The sequence below is a fragment of the Ciona intestinalis genome, chromosome 13 (genome assembly GCF_000224145.3).
Source record: "Ciona intestinalis chromosome 13, KH, whole genome shotgun sequence".
Lineage (NCBI taxonomy): Eukaryota > Metazoa > Chordata > Ascidiacea > Phlebobranchia > Cionidae > Ciona > Ciona intestinalis.
Window position 1 is genome coordinate 307,226 of NC_020178.2, and position 11,178 is coordinate 318,403.

At 34.1% G+C, this 11,178-nt stretch overlaps 2 protein-coding genes and 1 long non-coding RNA gene across 4 annotated transcripts in view; 1 reads left to right on the plus strand and 2 right to left on the minus strand.

Annotated features, from left to right (window-relative positions):
• Nucleotides 1–8,889, minus strand: part of LOC108950033 — a 21,332-nt gene extending 12,443 nt beyond the window's left edge. For both annotated transcript variants that reach the window (XM_026837349.1, XM_026837350.1), the window contains exons 1-17: nucleotides 8,694–8,889; nucleotides 8,022–8,157; nucleotides 7,508–7,586; nucleotides 7,207–7,284; nucleotides 6,761–6,891; nucleotides 5,992–6,151; nucleotides 5,413–5,524; nucleotides 4,776–4,878; nucleotides 4,480–4,642; nucleotides 3,822–3,977; nucleotides 3,300–3,440; nucleotides 2,804–2,924; nucleotides 2,261–2,374; nucleotides 1,581–1,758; nucleotides 969–1,165; nucleotides 551–690; nucleotides 75–172 (exon numbers count right to left, since the gene is read on the minus strand). In XM_026837349.1, coding sequence (XP_026693150.1) covers nucleotides 75–172; nucleotides 551–690; nucleotides 969–1,165; nucleotides 1,581–1,758; nucleotides 2,261–2,374; nucleotides 2,804–2,924; nucleotides 3,300–3,440; nucleotides 3,822–3,977; nucleotides 4,480–4,642; nucleotides 4,776–4,878; nucleotides 5,413–5,524; nucleotides 5,992–6,151; nucleotides 6,761–6,891; nucleotides 7,207–7,284; nucleotides 7,508–7,586; nucleotides 8,022–8,157; nucleotides 8,694–8,865 — 2,279 coding nt within the window. In that variant the 5' untranslated portion in view covers nucleotides 8,866–8,889. The remainder of the gene's footprint in view (nucleotides 1–74; nucleotides 173–550; nucleotides 691–968; nucleotides 1,166–1,580; nucleotides 1,759–2,260; nucleotides 2,375–2,803; nucleotides 2,925–3,299; nucleotides 3,441–3,821; nucleotides 3,978–4,479; nucleotides 4,643–4,775; nucleotides 4,879–5,412; nucleotides 5,525–5,991; nucleotides 6,152–6,760; nucleotides 6,892–7,206; nucleotides 7,285–7,507; nucleotides 7,587–8,021; nucleotides 8,158–8,693) is intronic.
• LOC113474827 overlaps nucleotides 1–11,178 on the plus strand; it is a 13,795-nt gene extending 2,617 nt beyond the window's left edge. Inside the window, exons 2-3 of the long non-coding RNA XR_003396523.1 lie at nucleotides 8,876–8,960; nucleotides 11,090–11,178. This is a non-coding gene — a long non-coding RNA (uncharacterized LOC113474827). The remainder of the gene's footprint in view (nucleotides 1–8,875; nucleotides 8,961–11,089) is intronic.
• LOC101242909 (sulfotransferase 6B1-like) overlaps nucleotides 9,901–11,178 on the minus strand; it is a 16,991-nt gene continuing 15,713 nt past the window's right edge. The window contains exons 7-8 of the transcript XR_003396520.1: nucleotides 10,485–10,656; nucleotides 9,901–9,968 (exon numbers count right to left, since the gene is read on the minus strand). The gene's annotated coding sequence lies outside the window, so the exon portion shown is untranslated. The remainder of the gene's footprint in view (nucleotides 9,969–10,484; nucleotides 10,657–11,178) is intronic.

The window sequence follows — 11,178 nt, forward strand, 5'->3', positions numbered from 1 at the left end:
GTTTTTTGGATTTTATCAAAAAACGTTTTACTTTTATTTAATGAAAATAGTCACGCCAACGCTACAGCTCTTACTTTGGGCTAAGAACAGATACACAAGGTATTGTTGTGACGTTGAATTTTTCACCAAGACTTTTTCCATCTATAGTGCTAACCAGTTCATCGAATGGAATCTATGATATATTTTAATTAGGAGTTAGTTTATGTAAGTGTTTTCATATACTAGCGCATGTGTACTCATACATCTCATGCTCACTGTCAAGTTATAACATGGGTATCATCTTATACACCAGACACACATGGTGTATTCATACACCTCATGCTCACTGTTGAGTTATAACATGGGTGTCTTCTTATACATCAGACACACATGGTGTATTCATACACCTCATGCTCACTGTTAAGTTATAACACACTTGCTAGAAGATCTTTCAAACATACAATATATACTGTATATACAATATACATGGAGCTAAGGACATATACATCCAACATAAGTGTCTTCCTATACACCATACACTTAGTGCACTATAATTACATGTACATCTTACCTTAAATAAATATGATTCTGTTACGACACATAGGGCTGCAGCATCTTCTAGTTTTGATAGAACAGAGCTCACAGGTTGTATAAGAATTGAATATAACTCTTGTAGTGTGTCCAGTTCAGATGTGGTTTTTGTTACAGTTTCTGTAAAATGTAAAGACATATTTTAATGTTTTGATTTATGTTTGAATGAATGCAACTTATTTATCCTCACGTAGCAGGGCAATGATAGTCATTATAATATGGGTGTTTTGTTTCATACACCTCATGTCCGCTTACGAGTTACCAGTATGTTACTTTGTGGCTAACCATTTTGTATTACTTTTAATTTTACTTGTTTTGCTACTGCATGTACTTAAAAACAGTTGTAGGGTTATTAGGTTATATTATGTTACTATAATCATTATAAAAGACCAAGTTACCAGATTTTTCATTTATTTTCCCTTCTTTTAGTATGTAATCGGAAACCACATTTTCTGAGAATTTGACTTGTTTTTTCTCTGTTCGGACCATTTCATCTGGCATGTCACCAGCTCCTTGCTGTTTCTTGCTTTTGTCAAGTTTTGGAAGTAAAATGTTTAATTTGCCTGTTTTTTCGGAAGCATTTGTCGGCATGGACCTGTATTGGTTGTAAGTGTTACTTATGCCCATTGTCGAGTTGTAGAATTCTTGTATTGGGGTTTAGATATGCACCTCATGCTCACTGTCGAGTTATAACATGGGTGTCTTCTTATACACCAGACACATAGTGTATTCATACACCTCATGCTTACTGTCAAGTTATAACAGGGTGTCTTCTTATACACCAGACACACATGGTGTATTCATACACCTCATGCTCACTGTTGAGTTATAACATGGGTGTCTTCTTATACACCAGACACATATAGTGTATTCATACACCTCATGCTCACTGTCAAGTTATAACATGGGTGTCTTCTTATACACCAGACACATATAGTGTATCCATACACCTTATTACACACATAAATCAAAATACTAACATTGCTAAACCAGATAAATCCAGTTCAAACCTGTTCTCTGTGTTGTATATTGTGCATTCATTCACAGACAAACTGCCCTTTTCCCTTTTCTGTAAATTTTGGACCAAATCTTTTAAACGTAACATAACTTTTTGTGGGTTGACCACTTGGTCAGACAGCAAGTAACTCATACAGACATGAGTGTCTTTGCATACTTGTAACAGAAAACCTGATAAAAAAACAGAAAAGCTTGAAGTTGAATAAATTTATAGTTGTTATAACACAGGTGTTCTATTTCATACACCTCCTGCTTTTAAGTTTAAATGAATGAATGTGACTTATTTATCCTCACGTGGTTGGCAACAACAGTCGCTGTAACAAGGGTGTTCTGTTTCATACACCTATAGCCTGTTTACGAGTTACCATGTATGTAACTTTGTGGGTAATTAGTTTTAAAATAACAGTTAGCTAGAAATTGTATAAACTTATGGTCATTTAACTCTCGTTTTGTTTTTGAAAGTTAGGTTTTAGAATTTTCATTCTAAATTTTTCGCTTCATATTTTATAATGGTTGACTTTATATGAATTTGTATTAGGACAGTTCTATTCTATATGGGTAAGGTCTTATCAGGACCTAAAAATTATGCTAGAGTTAGCCACTTTCCCAATTATATGAATATATACATATGTATTTAACCTATATACATTACTATAGAATATAGTGTAAATACCTGTATCCAGGAGTGTGTAGTTAAGTATTGTAACGCCTGCTGCTGGGGAAAGTATTTCATTTGCTTCCAATATTTTAACTTGAATTTCTTCAGTTGGTTCAGTTATATTAAGATCTGTAAAACATTACCTCATGCTCATTGTCGAGTTATAATATAAATGTATTTTTGTACACCAGACACACATGGTGTATTCATACACCTCATGCTCACTGTCAAGTTATAACATGGATGTCTTCTAATACACCAGGCACACATGGTGTATTCATACACCTCATGCTCACTGTTGAGTTATAACATGGGTGTCTTCTTATACACCAGGCACACATGGTGTATTCATACACCTCATGCTCACTGTTGAGTTATAACATGGGTGTCTTACACCTATGGGTGTCTTACACCCATGCTCACTGTTGAGTTATAACATGGGTGTTCATACACCTCATGCTCACTGTCAAGTTATAACATGGGTGGCTTCTTATACACCAGACACACATAGTGTATTCATACACTTCATGCTCACTGTTAAGTTACAACAATGTTTACCTTTCATGTTCAATTTGGGTAATGTTGGCAGTTCATTTCTTGCTTGGCAATATTCCTGGCACTTATGGCATTCTGATACAGCCAAAGATAGTTTGGTTTCACCAAGTCTCTGTAATACAACCTAAAATACAACATAAACTGTAAGAGTTACTGGATTCAAATCTAGGCCTGGGTTAGAGAACCAATGATTCTTAGTTTAAATACAGGCTAGAATTGGGAACCATGGATTCTGAGTTCAAATACAGGTTGGAGTTTGAGAACCAGGGATCCTGGGTTCAAATAAAGGCTAGGGTTGGAGAAACAGGGGTTCTTAGTTTAAATACAGGCTATAGTTGGAGAACTAGGGATCCTAGGTTCAAATACAGGCCAGGGCTGGAGAACCAGAGATCCTGGATTTGAATAAAGACTACGGTTGAAGAAACAGGAATTCTAGGTTCGAATACAGCCAAGGGTGTAAAAAAAATAGTAAATTGAGACAAGAAAAGTTCTAAAATACCTGGAGGGCCTTAAAGCAGTTGTCTAGCATTATAACATCTTCAAATGCTAAAGTTTTAATGCCATCACTTTGTAAATTTGATTTGGTTGTTAGAGCTTCTGTAATATGTGTGTATAATACGCTGACTGCGTACAATAACTCCTGAAATGTATGTTTGGTATAAATGAATGAAACTTTTTGGTATAAATGAAGTTTATCATCGCGTGGCGGGGTAATGATAATCGTTATAACACGGGCGTTCTGTTTTACACGTCTTGTGCTTGCTTAAGAGTTACCACATATGTAACTTTGTGGGTATTGTTTTGTACATTTTTTTGGGACAAATAGGTTTGAGCAATTGCTGTTAGGTGTCTTCCAAAGGACACATACGCCCACAATGGTAGCAGTTATGTTATATATCTGTTTGTCAAGCTAGTCCATTAGTATTTGAGAACATATTTTCCTAACAAAACTTTACAATGAATACTGTACAGTAATAATAATAACGAAACATTTAAATAAATACTGTGTCAAAAAACTTACTTTTTCTGAGGTAGAATGCTGGCTAAGAATTGCAACTTTTAGCTCCAGTTTTTTGACCATTTGGTTTGCTCCTAATTTCTTTGCTAATGATAATGCACATTCACATTGGTATAAAGCGTGACCGAAACGTTGTTCCTTTTCAAAAACTGCAACATCCTATGAATGAATGAATGTAACTTACTTTATTCTCGCGTAGCCGGAAAACGACAGTATAATAATTTGGACAACCCATTAGTGACCACTGGGTTGGAGCAATTGCGGTTGATTGTCTTGCCCAAGGACACATACGCCCACAATGGTAGCAGCGTCGAGCCTCGAACCCATTTTCTCTGGGTTACAAGCAGGCGCGCTAACCACTATGCCACGTAATAATGATAGTCGTTATAACACGGGTGTTCTGTTTCATACACCTCATGCCCGCTTATGAGTTACCATGTATGTTACTTTGTCGGTGATTATTTTTTGGGATTTTTTTATGTATGGCTGACAATTTAGACAACCCATTAGCGGCCACTGGGTTTAAAAAATTGTCTTGCCTAAGAACACATATACCTGCAATAGTAGTAGCGTCAAGCCTTAAACCTGTACCCTCTGGGCTAGAGGCAGGTGCGCTAACCACTACTCCATGACAAATACAGCATCAAATAAATTTAAATACCTTCAGCATGCACTGTACTTCTAGATCCAAATTCTCGTGTCTCAAATTTTGACAGAGTTTTAATGCCTGTTTAAACAGTGAGCATGCTTCTGGCAAGTTTGTGTTCAATTCAGTTTCACCTAACAGCAGTAAAGCCTCAATTTGCCAAGTTTCAGTTAGGTTTCTGTAATGGTATTGGTAATTATTGGTTTAGAAGTTTAAAGCCGCATTTCTTGGGTGTCTTCTTATACACCAGACACACATGGTGTATTCATACACCTCATGCTTACTGTCGAGTAATAGCATAATTTCTTTACCTTGATATTTGTAAAATTGTCTGGAAACACTGTTGGGCATCACTGTGTTTATTGAGTTTCAGCAAAACTTGTCCAACAAATTTAAGTGCTTGAGCCTTTTGTTCTGTAACAAATGAATTAAGCCATTACCTATAACTAGAGTAACTAATGATCTGAATTTAACATATATATGTCTGATTTGGTTATAATACATTTTTAACTTTTGAATGTAATTAATTTATCCTCACGTTGCAGGGCAACAACAGTCGTTATATTACAGGTGTTCTGTTTCAAAAACTTCATGCTCGCTTATGAGTTACCACATATGTAACTTTGCGGGTGACTTCTTGTAGTGTATAGGTGACAATTTAGACAACTTAAAAGTGACCAATGGGTTAGAGCAATTGCCTTGCCCAAAGACATAAATGCCCACAATGGTAGAAGCCTCAAGGCTTAACCCAAAAAGCTGAAGGCACACCAACATAATCACTCACAAAGTTACATAGGTGGTTACATAGTAACTCCTAAGCAGACATAAGGTGTATGAAACAACACCCGTGTTATAACGCCTGATGTCAATTCAAAGTCAGGCATGTTAACAACTAATTCCAAAAAAGATTAATATTTGTAAAGTTTAAAACTCAAATACTAGTTGTACCTTCTGTATTTCCATTCTGTTCAGTGATTTCTGTCAGCCATGCTCTATAACATAGTAAAGCCTGCTCAAAATTCCCAACTTTTTCTTCCAAGTGGCCAAGAACAGAATTTGCCTGGAAAAAATACAAAAAAAATGTACTAACACTAAGTACAAATATTTTAAGGTTTAATAGTGTATAGTAGGCTGGGGTTAGAGGGTTTAATAGTCTATGTTTTCATTCTTTTTCTCGTCCCATTTGATAATCCGCAAACAATATTTACAGAATTATATAACCGAATCCTTACGACTCCAAAGAGCATTGTTAATTGTTAAAAACAGGATCAGAAAATATGGGATTTAAGTGCTAACGGTATCCATCTTACCTAAGAGTACTATACATATGTATCAGTCTATACTCCATGCCAATAGTTAACTGCCTCCTATGTATAACTGTCCCCAAATAAGGTATATTTATTTTTTCATATTAATATATACATATGAGCAGTCCTAAATCTTGAATCATTTAACAAGGACCTCATCCATGTAGAATACAATGTACTGAGACCATTGACATATATAATACCTAATTTACAAAATTACCTTAAAAAACTTAATATTGTTTTCATTTTTTGTAATTTCTGTTTCAAGATTTTTAAGCTGGTTTGCTTCTTCAATTGCTTTGTCCAGTAATCCAATATTCTCATATGCAACACATAGGTCAAAATGCACACTGTGTTCTATTTCTACAGGCCAGTGGACCCTACAAAATACAAACTGTTTTAGCGATATTTTTTCAAGGCTCAATTGGTATGAAAAAATCGTAGTGTATTTCTGACGTTTCCTCTGCATGTTATATTAAAACTGTTGCAACAGTTCATCTGGTATGAAAAAACGTACTGTATTTTTGATGTTTCACCTGCTATTCGGCAAGACTTTATCAGGAAATGTGTAAAAACGTCTGAAATATATTATGTTTTTTCATACCAGATAAGCCTTTGAAAGATTGTTTAACATTATACCTGGTAGCAGAAAAAAAACAGAATCGTACACAGATTACAGCAACTTATTTTTAGCCACCAAACCTGGGGTGGCGGGGTAGGCAGGACAACCCTGGAATTTTCTACACTGCATTATTCAGTAAACATCACAACCAATAAGTTAGAATTGTTTCATAAGATTGTGTGTCTAACTATCCCTGCCTCCCCTGTATTTTAAAAAGTTGGCGCTTATGAATTTATAAATAGATATAAAAGAACAGTTTAAAATAATTTAATTCAAGAATGTAATGCAGTTATGTACACGCAACAGCAAAACAAATAAAATCAAAAACTCAAGTAGTTTTTTTTAAATTCTAAAATTTATATTTTACCGTAAAGACTCCAAATTCCCATTTAGAGCATTAAACACATCTTTTTTAATAGCAAGCAGTATTAGAATTGATATTGTTGCTTCTTCATATAACTTTAATTCCATTAGAGATTTGCTTAAACAAAGCAGAATCTAATTAGAAAAAAATATTTGTTAATTTGTGAAGATTTGGTTCTAAATTTAAAGTGTGCTCGTACACCTCATGCTCACTGTTGAGTTATAACATGAGTGTCTTCTTATACACCAGACACACATGGTGTATTCATACACCTTATGCTTACTGTTGAGTTATAACATGGGTGTTTTCTTATACACCAGACACACATGATGTATTCATACACCTTATGCTCGCTGTCAAGTTATAACATAGGTGTCTTCTTATACACCAGACACACATGGTGTTTTCATGTGTTTCATGCCTACTGTAATGGTATAACAGCCATTTACCTCTTTTTGATTAGCAACATCATTATAGTGAATGGAAATTGCCAAAGAGTGTTGGTAATGTTGAATGCTCTCTTTTACCTAAACAGTATATAAACAATATATAATTTACATAAGCGTTACAACATGGGTGTCTTCTTATACACCAAACTTCATACACCTCATGCTCACTGTTGAGTTATAACATAGGTGTCTTCTTATACACCAGACACACGTTGTGTATTCATACACCTCATGCTCAATGTTGAGTTATAATACATTACCATATATTTAACATACATTAAGTTCAACAATCCTAGTTCACCTGTCCATTAGAACTATATATCTGAGCCAATTCAAACTTGATTTTCATGATCATTATTTCATCAGAATCAGGACTGGACCTAATATAGAAAAAAATTAAAAAAAACTTAATGGCAAAAACAAAAAACATATCTTAAATTTAGTGTAATTGCAGAATATAATTGCATTGTATTTGGTTTCTTTCACTGTGCATTTTTTCTTGGATTTATGATAAATGTCACTTATTTATCTTATAACACATTCGTTCCATTATATGGCTGGGAGTGGGAACTGACAGTCATTATAACACAAGTGTTCTGTTTTATATTCCTTGTGCCCACTTACAAGTTAACATATATTTCATATGACTTGTGTGACCTCTGGACAAAATCTTGTGGGCTGTGCTGTAGGACCTCACCCACATGGAATCGAATATGAATCTATTTTTGTGCTTGTATATTTCATTCATAAATGTCGCTAGATTATTACATATTTGCAAAACAATCGCATGCTTAATTGTTTACATTTATACTGACCTGTTTTCCACTGGTGCATTTTCATAAATTTGAACTGCAGTTTCAAATACTAGTGTTGCATATTTTCTCCTTGTAACTTGGTTAAAGTTGCTTCTGTTTAAACCACAGCCAACAATGTAGATAATTGTCAGAATGTCTGTGTTGGAAAAAAATTGTATAATTTTCGTGAAATAAATTGTGTGTGCATAATCATATCTAATATAATTACATCATTATATGTAAAATTTTATGTAATTCTTTGTAATATATAATTAGTCTTTACACCTCATGCTCTTTGTCAAGCACCAATTTGTTAATTAATATAAACTTTTTAAGATAGTAGTGCTCAAATGGCTTAATGCTGCTACCATTGTGGGCATATGTGTTCTTGAGCAAGACTTATAACTGCTCTAACCCAGTGCTTATTTGTTGATTGTATAAAACTTTTCACAGAAAAATATAAACAATGCAGTAAATAATCACCCACAAAGTTACATACATGGTAACTAGTAAGCATTGTGGAAACTGCAGTTCTTGCATTTGTTTTTACATAGCTATGTTTTTTTATATTAAACATACAGTGTACCATGTTTTATGTTAAACATAGAACTAGTGTATTATGTTTTACACCTACAGTGTAATATTTTTTATATTAGTAACGATCAGCGGTAACATATATATATCTTTATGTACCTTGTTGAGTTATGTTATTGGGCAAATCAATCAATTTTTCAACTGTTTCAATCAGCCTCTTTTCGGCCGCTAAAAACTCTTTTTCGTGGCTATTTTTGTGCTTAGAACAGTAATTATCCGCCATTTCGCGTGTGCAAGTCTGTAATTCTTCGTATTTGTCTAAATTCTCCATTTTCTTGCAGAAATTTAGCGAGAAATAATAAGAGAAAAAGTAAACAATCTTCGCGAAGGAAACTTGGATACCGCGTCCATTAATTCAAGCTGTCGGTGAGTCTAAATGGGGACGATCTTTTGTTTGACTGTGATATTTAAACTATCACTTTGTATATATTGTGGGCGCTAGTTTTTTAACACAATCGAATGTTTCATGGGTTTTACATGACTTTCAGACATTCTATTATATATACCTTATGTCCTACAGCGAGGCACGCCGTGGAACCTCGGATTTATGGCTCAGTTGCATGAAACTTTGTCATATTGCGCAGGCTTTCTGTATTTTTGTCCACGCAGTAGGTTTTAAATAAATATGTTGCGTTTGACTAACGCGCGTATTATAGCTATCATTAAAATGCAAACACAATACTTGTAAATAACTACAAAATTTATTTTTCAAATCATAAAAATTAATATATACGAAAATCAATCAAAATTTTACAAAATTAAGAACACGATAGCACTAGTCTACTATATACAGATATTTTGAGTTAAAAATAGACTTATTTACCCGCCATGCGTGATGGGCAACGACTGTAGTCATTATAACACAGATGTTCTGTTTCATACACCTCGTTCTAGGTTACGAGTTATACTAAGTATGTAACTTTGTGGGTGATTATTCTTAGATAAATCCAAAGAGATTAAAACCAATCTCTTTGGATAAATCAACTCATTACGGTCAAATACAATTACTAAAGATTTTTGATCGAAAAATGGAGCAAAAAGCAACAATTTTAAAACAACTGACACAGAATTGTATTAACAATGGATAGGTTAGTTAAAAAAACAAATAATATTTTTGACCGTTTGGCTTTTTAAAATTAGGAAAATGCATTCATTTGTAGAATAACTTGTATTTTAGTAATATATTACAAAATCATAGCCTTAAAACTCATATAAATTGGCGTAATTTACCATAATGGTTCTAGATTTTAGATGGAATTTTTTAGGCTGAAAAAATGAATTTGAAATCCATGCCTTTAGTTTTTTCAGCAACCAGTCGATCCATCGCCTCAGACTGGGCAACTGTAAAATGGTTTTTCCAATCGCCAATGATTCCTAAACAGTAAATAGGTTAATATGTTACTTCTGCCAGGCAATACAGTAGGGTGGGGGAAGATTGGAAACCTAATATTTTTTCGTCCCATTTGGCAGTAAACAAAGAACATTCAAGGAATTATAAAACTGTATTCTCACGACTCCCATAGACCGTTGTTAGTTGTTCAAAACTCGATCAGGATATTTGAATATTATGTGCTAAAGGTTTCCCATCTTCCCTACCCTACCCTATAAACTTGTTCAGATACTCTACCTTTAAAAGGTTAATTTTAGGTAAATTCTTGATCGTGTTTTTAACAAATAACAACGATAAATGTTTGGATGAGTGAATAAATGAATGTATGAATGAATGACCAGAAATGAATGAATGAATGAATGAATGAATGACCAGGAATGAATGAATGAATGAATCAATGAATGACCAGAAAAGAATGAATAAATGACAAGGAGTAAATGAATTAATAAATAAATGAACAAATGAAAGAATATTCGGAAAAAAATAAATTTGTTACCAACCTTTTCGTACAAGGTTCATATTCTTTCGCACTTCATTTACATTCGCTTTGGCGTCTTCTTGTTTTTGTCTCATTGCATTAAATGAAGTCGCATCGACAACTCGGTTGATTTCGTCGTCTGATTTGTTCAAGCCCAGAAAGTTAGACAGTTTTCGAATCTCTTTTTCTGGGTCCTATGAAAACGAATGATTGAATGTTCTTTATCCTTGCGTGGAAAACGACAGTCGTTATAACACGGGTGTTCTGTTTCATACACCTCATACCCGCTTACAAGTTACCACGTATGTAACTTTATTGACAATTGTTTTCTACATACAATTTAAACACTATCATATTAGATTACATACTTAGCTTTACGCTTATGTAGTAACAGCCTTTGACATATTCGTTCAACGCCCAATACTTAAAAACACATTCCAATCATTTTAACTCCCCTTTTAGCATACACGAGTTTAATTTCTGCAAAACAGAGACCACCAAGGCTACATACATTGTAGCTTGTAAGCAGATACGAGGTGTATGAAACAGAACACCCGTGTTATAACTATCGTTACTTCGACACTTATTAATGCATAATTTACACCCATATATTTATCCCATATTTAGCTTACAAGTTTCATTTCTTCGAANACACAGAGCGAGNTACTTGCTCCATGGTCGCGGTGCTGATACCATGCTAGGAAATGGTCGAGATA